Source organism: Dasypus novemcinctus, chromosome 9 (genome assembly GCF_030445035.2).
Source record: "Dasypus novemcinctus isolate mDasNov1 chromosome 9, mDasNov1.1.hap2, whole genome shotgun sequence".
NCBI classification, from domain to species: domain Eukaryota; kingdom Metazoa; phylum Chordata; class Mammalia; order Cingulata; family Dasypodidae; genus Dasypus; species Dasypus novemcinctus.
In genome coordinates this window covers 50,260,144-50,280,140 of record NC_080681.1, presented here as the reverse complement: position 1 = coordinate 50,280,140, position 19,997 = coordinate 50,260,144, and the positions used below count along the sequence as shown (strand labels likewise).

At 36.9% G+C, this 19,997-nt stretch overlaps 2 protein-coding genes across 20 annotated transcripts in view; one reads left to right on the top strand and one right to left on the bottom strand.

Moving 5' to 3' along the window:
• Positions 1–2,639, bottom strand: part of FUBP1 (far upstream element binding protein 1) — an 87,381-nt gene extending 84,742 nt beyond the window's left edge. For 11 of the 18 annotated variants that reach the window (XR_009187176.2, XM_058303313.2, XM_058303311.2 and 8 more), the window contains exon 1: positions 2,392–2,639. Coding sequence is in view for 17 of the 18 variants with exons in the window: in XM_058303313.2 (XP_058159296.1) it covers positions 2,392–2,502 (111 nt within the window). In the remaining variant the exon portion in view is untranslated. The remainder of the gene's footprint in view (positions 1–2,391) is intronic. The other 7 variants (XM_058303315.2, XM_058303317.2, XM_058303320.2 and 4 more) reach the window with 2 other exon arrangements.
• Positions 2,640–2,761: 122 nt separating this feature from the next.
• DNAJB4 (DnaJ heat shock protein family (Hsp40) member B4) overlaps positions 2,762–19,997 on the top strand; it is a 46,945-nt gene continuing 29,709 nt past the window's right edge. Inside the window, exons 1-4 of one of the 2 annotated variants that reach the window (XM_058303329.2) lie at positions 2,762–3,107; positions 7,003–7,208; positions 8,056–8,163; positions 9,902–9,993. The gene's annotated coding sequence lies outside the window, so the exon portion shown is untranslated. The remainder of the gene's footprint in view (positions 3,108–7,002; positions 7,209–8,055; positions 8,164–9,901; positions 9,994–19,997) is intronic. The other variant, XM_058303330.2, reaches the window with a different exon arrangement.

Below are 19,997 nucleotides of genomic sequence, written 5' to 3'. Positions count from 1 at the left end.
ACAAAAATAAAATTTCTAAATTGTAGAGGCTAGAATTCCTGAACTAAAAAAGCTATATGGTGCCACCGGGCCAGATTTGGCCCAAAGAATATTGTAAATCTCTGGAAATTTTATATACAATATAAGCTATCAAGATTTCCTAGAAAAAGAGAGGATCCAGCAACTGTGCTTAAATTACCAGAGGGAAACAACTCTAGAGGGTAACTGAGTAAACAATACTAGTGCTTACTAGGTAAGAACCAAAATTCCTAGTCACTTTGTCCTGCTTTCCTACAATAAAACCATTGTCCAGTTAAAAATGCCAACAGCATGGCAAATACCTCTTGAAGCTCCTTGAGGGCAAGAAGTTGTTTGTTTACCTCCTCTTGCCAAAGAACACAATACTCTGGACAAAGAAAACTTAAGGTTAGATGGGAATCTTGGAAATGCAATTCAATATTTCCTTTAAGATGAATTGTTAATAAAATATTCAAATAATCACAGCAAAGGCGTCAGAACATCTGTCGTCAAAGAAGGCAAGAAAGTCCATAATTTAAGAATTATTTTAAAAGTCTACCTTTAATTAGGAAACTAATAGCTCAGCCAAATAATTAAGTTCAACTTTAAAGCACAGAAAACCAAGTTCTTTGACAATTTGGTACCCACATCCAACTATGACTTTTCTCCCTCTATTTCCACCTTTCCTCTTACCCAATGCTGTCCTGTCCTCCAGCTACCCCATTCTTGGGTTCTGTCATTCCAAACTCCCCACACCTTACCATAGACTGCTTATTTCCCCTCATTCTTTAACATCTTGTTCAATTATCACCCCGTTTCTTAAGTACCTTTTCTCTGGTGCCTTTTACAGTACCGGACTCATAGCAGGAACTCCGTATGCTTATAGAACAAAGTGAATGAATTAACAGCACCCTTGTTTTGTCTACTCTTTTCTGATGGCATTAATCAGATACTACTGTTCACTCTTGTTAAATTCCTTGATCTCAAAACTTCCTAGAAGAGAAGGTTCTAATTTCACTTTAAAAAGAAAAACAACGAAAACTCCAGCAGCTTATATACAGTGTGACATAATCAATTCAAAATGCTGGATGAATAAAATAATTCAGGTGACCATTCCAACCAGATCTAATAAAACTTCATAGCTTTACAAATGTTTCAGTTGAGATTCTAAGTATGTTCAGAAGCACTGTAATTAAAAAGGATTACATGAAAAAAATGGCAGAATTAGTATTTATGACGATCTTTCGTTGATTTCCCCAAATATTTCTGATTATAAATGAGTACAGGTACATTTATAGTGTTTCCACTTTATAAAAATAAACGCTAAGTTGATTATAGATTTTATGAATTTTCTTTTTATTCAAATGACCCTTTAATCGTACTGGGGGGTAAGAAGTTCACTAAATAAAACTTCTAAAGCAAACATAACCGCAATATTAGTTTCTGATTACCATGTGCTTAACACTGTGTCTAAAAAGTCTAATACCTAGTACAATATGCATATTATCATGAAGAGAACCAGATTTTCCTGCTTATATACCAGACTATACCAACATCACATTTTTATACTATAACTACATTAAGGGACTATCTAGTAAAAGTAAATTACAAATTATGAAACACTTAAAATTCCTGGAGAACTTTTTTTTTTTTTACAGCTTTCATTTGGGAGGAAATGCCTTTAGGGAAAATGTACGAACCTACGTAACACAAAAAGGTCTGTCCAGTTTACGACTCCGAAGAGAGGCAGATTCAAATTGAAACTACGGGTATAATGAGCCTGAGGCCATTTTGAGTATTATGGGGGGAGGACTGTAGAAAGTGACACGGAAATCCCGCCCGGAGGAAGGATTCCAACGCGGAATACTTGTGCTCTCTTAAACCTGTTTGTTGTAGGTGTGAGGGCGAATGGTACCGAAAGATTTAATTGAAAGGGAGAACTCGAATGGGACGGAAGCAATAAGGACTGCTTTAATGACAAACCTCTTCCTTTACTGTGTAGGGCCTATAGACCCTAGTCCCTTCCCAAACGCATTATTACCAGAACTTTCCACCCTATTGTGTAAAACTACGCGCGCTTTATCTCCACAGGGAGGATAGTCATTCCGTAGAAATGAGGAGGCTAAGCTAACTTCTTACAGAAACACGAGCGAGAGAAAGACCTAAAGGCCTTCTTAGCACGCGTGACGGTTCTAAATGGTTTAAGACACCTAGAATACAATACCAGAGTCCGATCTCTAACGGTGCTACCAACGTAGGGAAACGAGTTTCCTCACATTTCGGAGGCCGGAAGAGCACCTCTTTTCTATTCCTCATGCGCGAAAAGGCAGGGGCCTACTCAGCCAGCGGCCAATTACCGAGAGCTGTCGGGATCCCGCCTCGCGGACCACTTACCTGCCGGGCTCTCTGCAGCGCATCTTTGAAGGCATCGTTAACTCCTCCGCCACCGCTGCCGCCACCAGCTGAGCCCGATGAAGGTGGAGGCACGGTTGAATAGTCTGCCATCGCTACACTACAGTGGCCGCTGCCGCTTCTTCGCAGAGACCTTCCCACAGCTAACTGCTAAGAAAGAAAGAAGATGGCGGCCGTCGAAGCTGTATCACATTCTTGTGCGACCATCGTGCCGTAAGGGGGCGGGGACTGAAAGAAGAAATCTCGCGATGTTTCTAAGGCAACGAGAATGAGTGGGGGTGGGGCTGAAAAAGGAGCCGAAAGATGTCGCGAGATTTTGGTTTATGATTTCGCGAGAATGGGTTTTTTTGGCGCCTTCACTCAGTACGCGCATTCTTAGTTGAGGTCGGGTATTTGTCTGGATTGAAGTGTATTACTGGTGCGGCTCTTGCAGTTGACCTTTGGTCTTTGAAAGCCTGAAGAAAATAGTAGTTTCTTACCGGTCGCCCCTTCAGGGATGTAATGCGTATGAATGTTCCGCCGAGGGTCATTCTGTGTATCCCTGGGAAGGGCGTCCCGTTGAGGGGCTGGATGACGCAACAGAGTCTCGAGAACACTGCCGCCAGGGAAGGTGCCTCGGAAAGGCGGCCGGGACTTCGCGCGGTGATGATCCGGAAAACGTCCGCCCGGCCTCTCAGGATCCCAGCGTGATTTTGAGGGTAGTTGAGTGTCCCTGTATTTTACCTCTGTATCGTCAGATTTTTAAATATTATTAAAAGGGTATAAATTAAGGCTAGAGGCCTTCTAGTTCTCAAGCTGGTTTCGAAGGTTTTTTTTTTAATGTGATGAGAAAATGACAATATGAAAAAAAAATTTTTAAGTGATTGTTTCTGGAATTCAGTTTTAAGCAGACTTAGTAACCTAGTATTGGGTGTGGACATGGCCAGTTTTGTTGAGGGCCTTATAATTAAGGATAGCTTCCGTTTCTTGAACAAGATTAATTATGGCCTTTTGGAGTAGTTTTTCTTCCAGCCTTAACCTTGGGGAGCTCAAATGTGAGGTAATGTTCTGAATTATCTTTTCAACTTCCAGACCTTCTTAGGGATAGATAATTTTTGTATTTTCTGTTATCTAACTCATTTAACCACTTTTACCAAACTTTCCAGAGCGTATCGTGGCTCGGGACGTCATTTACAGTCTCGCTATTAATTATTTTGTAGTTCCAGAAATTCTTTAGGGTGCTTTAGAAATCTTGGTCTGTGTGTTCTTGAGTGTGTCATAGTGTTATTTTCCCCCCAAATTAATTTCATTTAGAGTAGAAGAAGGTAAAGAAATTTTCCCAACTTTTGTGGTATTTTATCTTTTGTAAATAGGTCTTAAGAGTAATTTCCCCATTGCTGGTCTTTGAGGTATTGTGAGAGATGAATGTTGCAGACTTGTTTCTCGTACATAAAATTGTCCACTCGCTCAAGGCTGAAAATAAGTCAGTTGTTTGCACATAGATACAACTGGGCTATCATTTCCCTCCAATTAGTCTTTCCTACTACATTGTCTCTTTATAACCGCTGATTATCTTTTTTCACTGTTCATAGCCATCCCTTTAAATTATTGCAGGGATTTGTATTTGGTAAAACACTGAATGTATTGGACTACAGATTTAAGTATAGCTGGAATATAAACTATGGAATCGCAGAGTAGAAGTTTTCAGTTTATTTGAGAGTTTGCTCAACAAATGGCATTTATTAATCAGAGTTGGTTTCCTCATTTTATTAACCAGACTTATTACTTATCAGTCCTGATCAACTTAGTGTTAATCTAATTGTCATTAAATATTGAAATCCTTACCGTTTCTAATTTTTTTTGTAGATTCTACCAGAAGTGTGGGTATTCTAGGATAGGGCCAATTGTAATCAGTTTAAATCAGGGCTTCTTACTCTTGCCACTATTGACATTTTGGGCCAGATAATTCTTTTGTTTTTAGGGGCTATCCTGTATTTTGAGTATGTTTAGCAACATCCCTGGCCTCTACCCAATAGATGCCAGTAGCACCCCTTTCCTACAGTTTGTGACAACTGAAAGTATCTCCAGGCATTGTACATGTCCCCTTGGGGACATAATTGCCCAGCATTGAGAATCGCTGATCAGCCTTGATTCCTGCCCCTGTCTCTTTCCTCCATCAATTAGAAAAATCTAGTAGCATTTTAATTGATTTCTCTTGTTTCCTCCCTTACATCTCTACAACTCAATTTTTAAAAGATTGTGAAATTTTATGCAGAATAGTATATAAGATTTCAAAAGGAGCAAGCGTCTCTGTACCTGCTTCCAGGAGTATTCTCCAAATAGACCATTACCAGTACTTTTGAGGCTCCAAGGATGCCTCTCCCTCATTGTATTACAATTCGTTCTAAATATAGCAGCCTGAAGGTTTTTTTTAAAAGATAGGAATCGTAGCATATCACCTCTGTCTTTCCAGTTGTACTTTAAATCCTAACTATCTAGAGTAACCAAAGAACTCCACATAATCAGGGAGATTGTCTGTCTTTAAGTGCTTTCCTCACTCACTCCAAGATCCTTCTTGCCCCTGGGGCTTTATACTTCGTTTTTCTCTGCTTGGAGTGCTGTTCTAGACCTTGACAGGGATGGTTTGTCCTCTTTCAGGCCTCATGAGGTTCAGATTATCACTTCCTTAGACTACTCTGACCACTGTGATTGTGCCAACTGCAGTCACTCTCTGTGCCATTATGTTTACTTGTTTATTGTCTCTCTTGCCCATTAAAATGTAAACTGGAGAGTAGGAACAAATATATAATAAAAGTTATGAACTTATAAAACAGACATGAATATCATATAGCACTCTCATACATCACCCCACCAGCACCACCTTGCTTTGTTGTGAAACTTTTGTTAGAAACTGAAATAGCGTTGTCAAAATATTACTGCTAACTATAGTTCGTATCTTACATTTGGTGTATTTCCCCCCCAACCCACCCAATTATTAGCACCCTGTAATAGTATTGTACATTTGTAGTAGTTTATGTGAGAACATTCTTATAGTTGTCCTGCTAACCACAGTCCATCTTCCACCAGTGGAGTCCCTCTATTATACAGCCCCATGTTTTGTACAATCCATTTGAAGTGTACACTCAGTGGCTTTCATTTTCATTATAGTTGTGCTGTCATCACCTCAATTGATTTTTTCATTACTCCAAAAGTAAAAATCCCATATTCCCTTATAACCCCCTATAATTGTCTCTTAGAATTGATATATCTACTTTGCCATTGCTGCAAAAATATTATAATATTAACTGTTAAATATCATTCATAAGTTACATTAGTTGTAATTTTCCCATGTATCAACCATATTTGTAATACTTTGTAAAAGAACTACATTCTTACATTTGTACTTTTAACCACAATTTCATCCACCACCACCACCTCCCAAATCACTTATGTTATACATTACATAGATCAGGATTCTTACCTTTTTGTTCCACAGACCCCTCTGCCAGTCAGGTGATAACCACAGGTCCCTTACTAAGTCCACACCATACTGTATTATTTAATCAATTAATTATACCCACACCAACATGTCCCCACAAGAATGTTTTTTTGAATTTCAATTCAAGGTCATGGGCCTCTTGTTAAGCCCTGCCCTAGATTATTCTCTAGTTTCCTTTCAGTTGGCTTTTAAGTCTACAGACTATCCCTTTCAGCCACAATCTCATATGTAAATCAGTAGTTGTACCCAGACTTTTGATTAGGCTAAATATGTATTTTGAGTCTACCAGATCTCCTCAAAGCCATTTGTTCATTGCTAGTTACTCTAGCCAATTTCATTATAGCTGATGAAATCCATTAATCCTGTTAAAAGTGGCTGTCTCGTGGATGATAATCTAAAATTGGTTTATTGTGCTTTGAGAGATTGGCTAAATATCCAGCTGAGTTATAGTTTATAATTGTGCTCTTATTACAGAAATTTTAGAATCAATTATTACAACTATCAGTCTAATTTTAACACTTTAATTCCTTTAATATTAAAAAAAATTAACTTCTGACAGATTTTCCATATACCATTCTTAGGATGAAGCAAATGTCAATGTTTTCAAGCTTATAGAAGTCCAGCAGAAAGCATTTAGATTTTCCGTATAACTAGTAAAGATAATAAAAGCTGGGCTATTAAATGTACTGGCAGGTTCTTTTACCTGCTGATTTATTGGTTACCAAATTATTGATTCTTTCTTAGCACGTTTTTTCATTATTGGCTTTGTTAAATCTGTGAGCAATATTGACAGATTCTTACAGTTATTGGAGAAAAACTGTCCATTATGATTTTTTAAACAAGCACTTTATAGTGGAAAATTTTACAGCCTTCTTGACTTACCTCTCACCTATCTCCTAACAGTGCTTAGCCAGTGGATATGATAACCTCATGCTGTCCTCTGTCATTTAAACCAGGCCTGTCCTTTTTCAATGTATGATCACAACAGACACATGTTAAATAGGAGGAAAGCATCCTCTTCAAATTAAATGGTCCAGCATGATGTTAAAGTATTTGATCATTAGGTAGGTAATTAATTTTAATTACTTTTATCTCCCTTCTGATTGAGTTTCCAGGATTCCATTTCAGACTAAGGTATATGAATGGAAGCAAGAGATACTTGAATTTTAAAGGACAGAGTTATTAATGCAAACGTAACTTTCGAACATTGTGAAGAATAAGTTTGACCAGTGTCTGGAACTGGAGGCAGCCAATGTAGTGGAAAGGATTCTGGGCTTGGTTCCAGAAGACCTAGATTCAAGTCTTATCCATGTACCCTTCAGTAAGTCACACAACTTTTCTTCCTTTTTCCAGCATACCAAAAAAAGAGGGCAGTTTAATCTGTTTCTGAGAAGTAACCAATAGTAAAATATAACTTTGTTTTTCCAAAGTTGCCAGAGTATCATTTCACCCTTAGTTATTGGAAATTTCTTCTCTAATTTGGATGTCAAATTTGACAGTATACCCTGATTGAAGGACTTTTAGAGGACTGAAGAATACTGTGATGCTTATGAATATTAATGTGGCCTAAATTCAGCCTTTTATCGTTTTTGCTGTTCCCTAAGTGCAGAGCCCCTGGGCCTGTGCAAATGTCATTCTGTTTCAGGAACATGCTTCTTACCTTTCATTTTACTGTAGCCTGGTGAATTTCTATTTTCCCATAAAGTCTGTCCAACAGTCCCAAATGTAGGAATTCCTGCTTGCTGTTATATACAATATCATGGTAATTATACTGTAATATCCTTTATTGTTTATTTGGAATTCTTACCAGATTATAAGGTCTTTGACAGAAAGGCTGTCTCTCCATAGCACATTCTGAAACAGCAATTGCTAATAATAGCTAATTCTGTATACTGGGCACTATCCTAAGTGTATAAATTGATTTGTATAAATTGACTTATGAGAACAGTGCTATTAATATTTCCATTTTGCTGGGGCACAGATAGATTAACCAACTTGCCCGGGGTCACATGTTATTAAGTATTAGAACTGGGATTTGAAACCAAGCAGCCTGACTTGAAAGTCTGTGCTACCACTATGGGTGCTCTGAAATACTCGGTTAGTTAGTGAATGAATCAAAGAATCGATAAAAATGCAGGTAATGAAATCTCTGTCTTTATAATTTCCAGGATACGGTTCTCAACTTCATCTTTTATATTTGAATTTTTAAAATATTTGCAATAGATTTTATCAAGACAGGCCAAAATTCTTCATGGGAAGGCAGCTCTTAATGTAAGGTAATAAAGATTTAATTTGTAAAATTTAAAGAACATGTATGTTATATAAAATGATACGTTTACTTTCTGTGCTGTTAATTGCCCTGGATGAGTTTGTAACTTGCTTTACTAAAGTATATATGCCTTATAGTGTGTAATTGATGGTTGGTGCTATTTTCCAAATACATTGCTCAGGAAGTTAATGTGTTTATCATTGACATCATTGACTAGATTGTAAGCCTTTCAAGACAAGGATAGTGCCTGCATTAATGTGTATAATTAATACATGATTAATTTTTCTCCTGTATTCCCACATAGCACCTATGATACTGTTTGTATTGTTATTCTCCCTGTTGGATTCCTGTACAAAATAGCCCATCTGCCAAAAGAAGCATATTACAAGGTTTTATAGATTAAAACTATAGATTAAGACTTCAGAATTCTGAGTAAAAATTCTTTATCTTTTTTCAGTATATTTTTTTATTTTTTTAAAAGATAATTAGATACATAAAATGTGATACAAAAAAATATAAGGGATTTCCATATGCCCCACTTCCCACACATTCTACAGTTCTCCAGCATAACAACTTTATTCATTAGTGTGGTATAGTCATTGCAATTGATAAACACATTTGGAGTGTTGCCAGTAAGCATGGGGTTATAATTTACATTGTAGTTTTCATTATCTCCCACTCAATTCTGTAGCTTATGGCAAGGACATATAATGGCCTGTATCTGTCACTGCAGTGTCATTCAGGACAAGTCCAAGTCTCCAAAATGCCCCCATATTACATCTCTTTTTTCCCCTCCCTGCCTTCATCACCTCCAGTGGCCACAGTATCCACATCAATTATATCAGTGATATAATTTCTTCCATTGCTAGAATCCCAGTAAGTCTATAGTGGCACACCAGTATGTCCACTCATATAGTTTACTCTTTTAGAACAATCAGTGCTTGGAACAAAGGTTCTTAGTGAAAATATTACAGATTTTGTCTGCTTTTTAGGACCTCATCAGTGAAGGTGGAAGAAAAAGCTACGAGTTTGCTAAAGGGCCATTCCCAACTTTACAGCATTCTCCAAATCTAATACAGTGTTTGGCTAGCTATATACATCTGTTAGCATCCTCTGTTTCAACTGGGTCTGACCTTTGGCCAGAATCATAGGAGATCTAATGCACCATCCATAGGATATATAGGAAATTGAATATCAGTATTTAGTGAGAAAAGTTTAGAGCTCCCTGCCCCTGCTAGTGAGCTATACACTCACAATTTCCCACACTGTAGGTAATGACAGGTTGAAAATTTGGGACTGCTGAAAGCATCTGTCTCAAAAAACTGTGGACTTATAATCCAGTTCTTGAGTGATTTTAGCCAATTCTTTAGCATGCATTATAAAATAATAAAGCTGCAAGATAAATGTTTATGTGTATGTATATATATAGTTTATTTGTATATAGTCTCTAATTGTACAGTTGATCTAAGGCACTTCCAGTCACTTGTGATAGTGTGCAGAGCAGCAAAAAATTGCAGTCAACCAATGTTCAAGTTCCCAGCTGAAGTCAAACAAGGTGATGCTCTGCCCTCTTGTTTCACTTCTTGCACTATAAACAAGTATCCTTTTCCCCATATATTTAGTGCCATGTTTTTCACATTTTTGTTTTTTTGTTGGTGATTTGCCCTTTAAAATGGTCCCCAAGCATAGTGCTGAAGTGCTGTCTAGTGTTCCTAAGTGAAAGAAGACTATGATATGCCTTACAGAGAGAAGAAGTTTTGGAGCAATAGAAGACTGTGATATGCCTTACAGAGAAAATAACTGTTGGATAAGCATTGATCAAATGAACTATAGTGCAGTGAGTTCAATTTTAATGAATTAACAACTTTTTAAATAAGTTCCAATTACCTATCCCTCGTTGTGATTAAACTTGCTTAAATTTATGCCCAGAAACTTTGTTTAAATGATGCATTAAAATATTCTGTATTTAAATGGAGTTAAATAGGGGAATTCTCCAAAAGGCTGGTGAAAAAAGAATTTCCTAGGGAATCATTGTATGCAAATTTAAGGAGAGAGCAAAAGATGTAAGGTATCTTTAAACAGAAACACACTTCTATAAAACATAAAACTAGATTATCGCTGTCTCTGCCTAGAGGAGCCCATGTATTGGTGTGTATTTCTGTCCTTCTCTCCCATTCTCAGCAAGCTCTGTTCATTCTCCTCTTTCCCAAATTCTTTTTTACTGGCCTAACTGGAAAAAAAAAAAAATTATGTAGTGATGTCTTGACAATGTTTTGATCAGAGGTTTGTAAGAACCTAACCCTGTATTTCCCCTAGTGACTTCAGTGTTTGCTAGTTCAGTATTAGGACAACTTTACAGAACATAACTACTGCAAATAATGATAATAGACTGTAATTGTATATTTTTTCCCAAGTGTATTTCTAAACCTTTGTCACTGTGGTGCCTACATTGACTTCAATTTTGAATGTTGCCTCAAAACTAAAATTTTAAAAATAAATTCATAAATTTACTGTTCCTATTGTCCCTTTATTTTGTGGGGAGAAAGTTATCTTTTTCCTTCCCTACTGGGATCCTACCTATTACACTGATCTTTTTCATTAAACTTTGAGCCAAATGAAAATGCAGCTTAAAAATCACTTTTTTCATAAAACAATCTGACTAGCCAGTCCCAGAGATCTGTTGCTTAACTTAGTTGTTGTCTGCACTGGCTACAAGGCAGCCTTTTTAAAATTTGAAGGCTGAGCCCCATTCCAACTACCAGAGACTCTGATTTAATTAGTCTCTATCTGTGTCTACAAAAGCTTCCTAGAATAATCCTAAAGCATGTACCATATTTGCGAACCACTGAAATCCACAAGTTCTGTCAGACTTTTCCTTATTTTTAATGCCTTGGTGTTCTCTGGTTTCGGATATATAGTCTTGTGAAATAGAAACATTTTCTATTTTTGAACACCTTCAGCTTTTTGTTCATCTAGGGTAGGGCATTATTTCTCAACACAGGGCCAGTAGTGTCACCTAGGGTGCTTTTTAAAATGCAAATACCTGGGCCCTGTCAGAGTAAGACTTCATGAATCATTTTTAGGGGAATCTACATTTCTTAAAAAAAAAGGGAGGGGCCATAGTTGACTCTTATGCTTTTTAAAATTTTAAAACTACCCCATTACACAAAAGATATTAAATATATGGGGGATTAAACTGAATTGACTTTTTTGTTTCCCTAGCCAGATTGCAAAAAAGTTCTAAATATAGAAAAATGGTTCTTTCCCCTTTCCTCTCCTCTATAGGCAAAAAGCTGAGTAAGAAATGTGTCTTTTACTTTGGTTTGCTAGTATGGACCTTGTATTAGTCAGCCAAAAGTGTGCTGATGCAAAATACCAGGAATTGATTGGTTTTTATAAAGGATATTTATTTGGGGTAGGAGCTTACAGATACTAGACCATAAAGCGTAAGTTATTTCCCTCACTGAAGTCTTATTTTCATATGTTGGAACAAGATGCCTGCTGATGTCTACAAGGGTTCAGGCTTCCTGGGTTCCTCCCTTCCTGGGGCTTGCTTCCCTTTCTTCTGTGTGCTTACTTCCTGTGCTCCAGCTTAAGGCTTCAGTATCAAACTCCAACATCAAAAACCCCCCAACTTGAAGCCAATATAATCCAGTATGCCCAGAGGAAAAGACCAGTTTACAAACATAATCCGATATTTCTTTTTGGAATTCATCAGTAATATCAAACTGCTACGGACCTTCATGTTGGCAAAAGCTTAATAAATGCCAATTTGAATTCTTTGTTTTTACTATACTTTCCTACTTACCACTTCCCTTTTTTAGGTAGAGCTCTGAGGTTAGATGGCATGGAAGGATTGCTTCACTCAGTTTATCCTGGATAAACCTTGAAGATCATCTAGTCCATTTTTTTTCATTTTATGGTACAGTAAACTGACCTAGATTACCTGAGTGCCTTGTGCAAAGCCACAAGATTAACTGCAGATTCAAGACTAGATTCCTAGTCTAGTGCTCTTTATTTCATGAAATATTTTCTGTAGGAAGCCACAGTGATTGTGTTGTTTCGGATGGAGGTGTTCTGCTCCTAGGGCATAAAAGGGAAGAAGACTGTATAGAACCAAGAACATATTTAGATTTTTGTAATCAGAACATTTACCTTTACTTAAAAACATTTCCTTTTTGAAATAGATTATTGAATGACAGAGGATCTGTGCCACTGAAAAACGTAAATGATGATGGGTGGGTAAAAGATGTAAAATTCACTTGGGATACAGTTTTGTTGTTGCTTTTTAGTGAAGCTTTGCTGCTCTGTCCCAACATTTCCATAATCTATTTATAGCACTGATCTCTTTGGAATTTGCCTTCTGATTCTGTTTGTTCTTTTATGTAGCTTCATATTAACTGATATTTTCATTTCAATTTTTTATTTAGTTAAAGGGACATGTACTTGACAAAGAAAAGAAGAATTAAATTTTTAGAAGAAGCAAATTAAATTATTTTCCCATGATTTACTACAATCATTGTACTAAGTTACCTAATTGTATCAGCTAATGGTACGATAAGAATTTTTCAAGACAATTTTTATTTTAATTGAAAAGTTTTTGAAGTTTACAATAAACTCCTTTATCCAGGATAGTTATTTCTTTAGATTCTTAATAATCTTGCTCCTTAACCATCATGTAACTTGAATATCAGTGCTGATCAAGATATTTTAACTAGAGACTTTAAGTGGTAATCACATCATAGTGTCTGACATTCAGTTATCCAGTAGGTGCTTACTAACCCATTCACTTAGTCTACTTAATAGAAATTCTGGGCATTGTTCTAGGTGATGGAGATACAGCAGTGAACAAAATGACAAATATCCCTACCGTGTTAGCCAAAGGGGTGCTGGTGCAAAGTACCAGAAATCTGTTGGCTTTTATAAAGAGTATTTATTTGGGGTTAAAGCTTACACTTACAAGGCCCAAAGGAGTCCAACTCAAGGTTACTTCCTTACCAACGTCTGTTGCCACGTGTTGAAACAAGATGGTGGGCATCATCTGCAAGGGTTCAGCCTTCCTCTTACCTCTTAAGGCTCTGTGGGTCCAGCTGCTCTCTATCTCAGCTGTAAGCTTACTGGGGCTTGTTTCTTTCCTGGCTTGGCTGCTCTGGTCTCTTCATAAGGTCAGCTGTAAACTGTCAGGCGAATGGCTCATCTTTTCCCAGGCCCTCTGCTGTGTCTGTAGAGCTCTCTCTTCATCGGTGTATTTTCTCTGTGTATCTACTTGGGTTGTGAGAGTCAGTTTTATCAGCCCACTGAGGGGGCTGGAACTCAATTCTGAGTCCCACTCTAATGATGTGGTTGAATCAAATCCCTAATCTTAACATACTTTAATCAAGGCATCTCAGCTGAATGTAATACAGTTAAAGGGTATCATGCCTAGAGGAACAGACCAGTTTACAAACATAATCAAATATCTTTTTGAAATTCATAAGTAATATGAGACTGTTATGCCTACTCTCTTGGAGTCTGTTCTAGCGAGTGAACGTTGAATGAAACATGAATTACTTTGCAAAGGATACCATATTTCCTTTGAAATAGTTATTTGCATCGGTCTCAGAAATAATAGTCTAAACTTTATTAAGTGATAAGTTGAAGAGTTGGATGGTAGAAACTTAATGATTAGATGTTCATTAATTAAACATTTATTTCTTAGTATATTTAAATTACTTGAAATAATTACATGAATGCTAGCCATTGTCATCCTGATTGTTACTTGATTCTTACGTAATCACCAGTGTTCTGTTTGCAATCCTGAAAGGCCTCAGGTTGCTGACCAGGCCACAACCGTGAAGCTTCATCTTGGATTGGACATTGCTGTGTGCCTCTGAGTATAGTGGCCTAAATTCTATACACACCAAAGTTCTAGTTGACACTTGTTTATTCTTACCATTGGAGTGTGAAACTCCACAAGGGTGTTTGTCTCTTTTAGTCAACCACTGTACCCCCAGTGCATAAAATAATCTGTGCCACATAGAAGAGGTTAGTAAATATCAAATAAATTAATCCTTGACCAAGCAAAATGTCATTTCCTCTATATTCATGCCACAGTCTGCATAGCCTTCATCCAGAGTATTTCAACAATAAAAATATTCAACTCTGCTATTCTGCTCCACATCAGACTATTACTTATGTTAAGCTTGTTTATTAATGTACTCTATAGTCTTTTGAAACTTCCTTTAAATCTGTTACATATCCTGGCTTTACTTCTTTGTCAGTCACTTCAACAACTCAACTCCCACTCCCCATTGTGTCTCAGTTGTGCGCACTTTTTAAATCCACAACTCAGTTTAAATGCTCCTAAGAACTGGTATAAGAAGAAAATAGGTCAGTTGAGTTCCAGTTCACTATTTCCTACCTAAGTGACGTTACCAAGTTATTTAATTTTTTTATTTAATTTTATTTTTTTAATAGGAGGCCCCAAGGATTGAATCTGGGTCTTCCCATATGGTAGGTAGAAGCCTAATCACTTGAGCCACATCCGCTTCCCAAGTTATTTAATCTTTTTTGAGTTTCATTGTGCTTGTTGGTACCCTAAGCATTATTATGGAATTAAATGATTATATCAGAATGCTTTTTTGGCCTTAAGTAATAAAAACTTATTAAATGGCTTAAATAATAACAAAAATTATATTACAAAAATATCCGGCGGCGGGGGGAGCAGAATGACTCTAGGCCTGGTTGATTTAGCAGCTCAACAATAAATGACTTGGGGAGCGAGTGTAGCTCAGTAGTTGAGTTCCCGCTTTGCATGTATGAGGTCCTAAGTTCAGTCCCTGGTACTTCCTTAAAAAGTTATCAATGTTTTTTGTTTTTCATTTTTGTCCTCTGCCATCCTCACATGTTGACTTAGTGCCCCTAATGATTGCATAATGGTCGCCACACAGTTCCAGATGTCATGTAGTTATGACTGTTACGTAGAAGAAGAAAGACTTTCTTTTAAAAACAATGAAGCCTTTCTACCATTTCTTTCCCGTGACTACCAATCAGACTAACATGTTGACCAGAGCTGAATCAAATGCTTACTCCTGCAAATATACTTTTAAAAATGATTTATGTTTAATTGTGGTAAAATATACATAAAAATGATCATGACCATTTTAAATGGACAACTCATTTTACATTAAGTATATTGAAAATAATGTATAACTTTCACCAGTATCTATTTCCAGACTATTTTCATCATCTCAAACCAAAACTCTTACCCATGTAGCAGTAATTCCCCATTCTCCTCTTACTTCAACCCTGGTAACCACTATTCTTTGTTCTGTCTCTCTGATATAATTTGCTCATTCTAAGTAGTTCATGTAAGAGCTATCATAAAATATATGTCCTTTTGTGTCTTCCTTATTTCACTCAAAATGATGTCATTGAGGTTCATCTGTATTGTAGCATGTACCAGAACTTCATTCCTTTTTATTGATGAATAATGTTCCACTTTTTGCATATACCACATTTTGTTTACCCAGTTATCTATTGATAAATACTTGGGTTGCTTCCACCTTTTGAATATTGCAAATAATGCCATGATGAACATTGAAAGTTCCTGCTTTCAGTGCTTTGGGGTATATACCTAGGAGTGGAATTGCTGGGTCACAGGGTAATTCTATGTGTAAATTTCTGAGTACCTACCAAACTGTTGTCCACAGTGGCTACACCATTTTACATTGCCGTCAACGATGTACAAGGATTCCTATTTCTCTGCATCCTTGCCAACATTTGTTTTCTGTCTTTTGTTTTTTAAATAACAGCTATCTTATTAGGTATGAAGTGGGATCTTGTCATTTTAATTTGTATTTCTTTAATGGCTAATGATGTTGAGCATATGTTCATATACTTACTGGCCATTTGCATATCTTCTTGGGAGAAATGTCTCTTCAAATCCTTGGCCCATTTTTTAATTGGATTTGTCTTTTTGTTGTTGAGTTGTAGGAGTTTTTCATATTCTGGATATTAAACCCTATCAGATATATGGTTTCCTTCCATTCTGTACATTTGCCTAATTACTTTTATGGTAAAGTCCTTTGATGCACAAAGGCTTTTAATTGTGATGAAGTTCATTTTATCAATTTTTTCTTTTGCTGCTCATGCATTTTGTTTAATCTAAAAGTCCATTGTGAGATGCAGATGTGGCTCAAGTAGTTGGATGCCTGCCTGCTGCATGGGAGGTCCCAGGTTCGGTTTGTGGTGCCTTCTAAAGAAGATGAGCAAGACAAGGAGCTGACACAATGGGCTGACGCAGCAAGGTGACTCAATCTAGAGACACAACAAGCAGGAGCAGAGGTGACTTAAGCCATTGGGTGCGGCCCTCCCACGAGAGGTCCCAAATTTGGTTCCTGGTGCCTCCTAAAAAGAAAATGAGCACACGGTGCTTAAAAAAAAATCTTTTTTTTTTTTTAAGAAATCCATTGCCTATTATAAGGTCCTAAAGATATTTCCTATGTTTCCTTGTAAGAGTTTTATACTATTAGCTCTTAAATTTAGATCATTGATCCATTTTAATTTTTGTATACTTCCAGTAGTAGGGATCCACATTCTTTTGCATATGGATTTCCAGTTTTCCCAGCACTATTTGTTGGAGAGACTATTCTTTCCCCATTGAACGGACTTGACACTTGTCAAATATCAACTGACTTTAGATAAGTGAATTTATCTCTGGACTCTCAATTCTATTCCATTGGCTTATCATTATGCCAGTACTACAGTTTTTTAATTACTGTAGCTTTGTAGCAACCTTTGAAATCAGGAAGTGTGCATCCTCCAACTTTGCTAATCTTTTTCAAGATTGTTTTGACTATCTACAGCCCATGCAGTTACATATGACTTTGAGGATCAGCTTTTCCATTTCTGCAAAAAGGCTGCTGAAATTGGGATTGCATTGAATCTGTAGATCGCTTTAGGCAGTATTGATATCTTAACAATACTGTCTTCCAATCATGCACAAGCGTTCTTTCCATTTACTTAGGTCTTTAATCTCAGCAAAGTTTTATAGTTTCATTGTATAAGTCTTTCACCTCTTTGGTTAAATTTATTCCTAAGTACTTTATTCTTTTAGATGCTATTTTAAATGGAATTGTTTTCTTGATTTCCTTTTCAGATTGTTCATTTCTGGTATATAAAAACCCAGTGGGTTTCTGCATGTTTGTCTTGTATTCTGTCACATTGCTGAATTAATTTCTTCTGGTAACTTTCTTGTGCATTCTTTGAGATTTTCTATATGTAGGATTATGCCATCTGCAAATAGGGATAATCTGACTTCTTTTCCAAGTTGGATACTTTTTATTTCTTTCTCTTGCCTGGTGGTTCTGGTTAGAACTTCCAGTATAAGGTTGGGTAACAGTGATGACAGTGAGCATCCTTGTCTTTTTCCTGATCTTAGGTGGAAAGCTTACAGTTTGTCATTACAGAATATAGTATTTGCTGTGAGATTTTCCTGAATGTTCTTTATTATCTTGAGAAAGTTCACATCTATTTATAGTTTTCTGAGTGTTTTTTAAATAGACTCTTAATTACAAGTGTTTCAGCTTTTTTTTTCCAGATCAAATACTATGCAACAGGACTGATGTCTGACTTTCCATTACAAGTAAAATTTTTGTTCCTACATCAATGCACCATGCCCAAGAAATTTGAAAACCACTAAACAAGCATCAATATCAATGACCTGTGTGTGTGGTAGAATGGCTTTATAGCAAACCCAAAGTACTGTTGAGACAAACTGTTTAGATCGTCTTTCTATCTTCTACAGTGTCTAACCTAGTGCCTTCTTTAATAAATGTTTGTTCAATCTTTTCAAGTATCAGCTGAGAGTAGAATCTAGAACACTCCAGTATTACCACTACTCTCCATCCACCTTGGAGAATTAACAGTGCATTTTAGAATATGAAAATTTCTTAGTTTTCCAGTGAACTAACTTGTTTGCATTTTTTTCTTTTTCCATGTTGAGTATTTATTGTTTTTTTAAAATGGTTTTTATTGTGAAATAATTTCAAACTTACAAGGCAGTTGCAAAAATAATACAAACCCCAAACAGAACCCTAACATTACTTCCATTCCCCGTTATCCAAATCCACCAATTCGAACATTTTGCCACCTTTCCCTTCCTCCCTTCCATTCATCCAATTTGTCCTCTATTTTCTGAACATTTGAGAGCAGGTTTACTCATCATACTCCTTGAACACATGCATATTTCCTACAAATAGGAGTATTCACATATGTGATTGCCGCAAGGGCAGTTATCAAGTTCAAGAAGTTTAACATTGATATAAACCTCACAATTTATATTAGTTTTTTCTTATGGGCCATTAATGTCCTTTTGCTCTTTTTCTCCTCTAAGAAACCATTTAGTATTATGTATTGCATTTAATTATCATTATCTCTTTAGTTTCTCTTTTTTTTTTTTAAAGGCTGTCATACCCAAATTTTGAGTGTTTTTATCATGAAAGGATGCTGGATCTTGTAAAATGCCTTTTCTGCATCAATTGAGATGATCATAAAGGTTTTCCCCTTCATTCTATTAATATGGTGTATTACATTGATTGTTTTTTTTATGTTGAACCATTATGGCATTCCTGGAATAAATACCACTTGATCAGGATATAAGTCCTTTTAATATGCTGTGGAATTCAAGGATCCAGCTGCACTGGAAGTGAAGATATTTCATGCGAATAGTAACCAAAAGAAGCAGGGGTAGCTATGCTGGTGTCAGAAAAAAAGACACTAAGTCCGAAAAGAAGTGATGAGATGCAGAAGGCCATTATATATTAATAAAAGGGACAATCTACTAGGAAGTAGTAACGGTCATTTGTATCTATGACCCTAATGAGGTTGCCTCAAAATACATGAGTCAAATGCTGACAAAACTGAAAGGAGAAATAAGACGTCTCTACAATAGAGACTTCAGTATACTACTATACATGATAGAATAACTAGACAGAAGATCAACAAGGAAACAGAACTTCGGACAATATGATGAACAAACTGGACCTGATAAACATATGCAAAACATTGTACCCCAAATCAGCAGGTTATACATTCTTGCCAAGTGCTCATGGAAATCTCCAGGATAGACCACATCATGGAGTACATGGAAATCTCCAGGATAGACCACATCATGGAGTACAACACAGGTCTCAATTTTTTAAAAAAATTTATTTCTGCCCCCCACCCCGTGTCTGCTCTCTTGTGTCCATTTGCTGTGTGTTCTGTGTCCGCTTGCATTCTTGGCAGCACCAGGAATCTGTGCCTGTTTTTGTTGTGTCATCTTGCTGCGTCAGCTCTCCGTGTGTACGACACCACTCCTGGGCACGCTGTGCTTTTTTTTGCACGGGGCGGCTCTCCTTGCGTGTGGGGCTGCCCTAAGCAGGGGACACCCCTGTGTGGCATGGCGCTCCTTGCGTGCGGCAGCCCTGCGCATGAGCCAGCTGATCGCACGGGTCAGGAGGCCATGGGTTCGAGCCCTGACCTCCTATATGGTAGGTGGATGCTCCATCAGTTGAGCCATATCTGCTTGCCTCTCAGTAATTTTAAAAAGACTGAAATTATACAAAGCACATTCTCTAATCATAATGGAAAGAAAGTGGAAATCAACAATAGTCCAGATTGATCAATGTGTCTGTCTCTATGTCAATACCATGCTGTTTTGACCACTGTAGCTTTATAATACACCTCAAGATCCTGATTTCACTCTTCTTTAGGATGTTCTTGGCTATTTAGGACCCCTTTCCCTTCCGAATAAATTTGGTAATTCACTTTTCTATTTCTGTGAAGTAAGCTGTTGGAATTTTGATTGGTATTGCATTG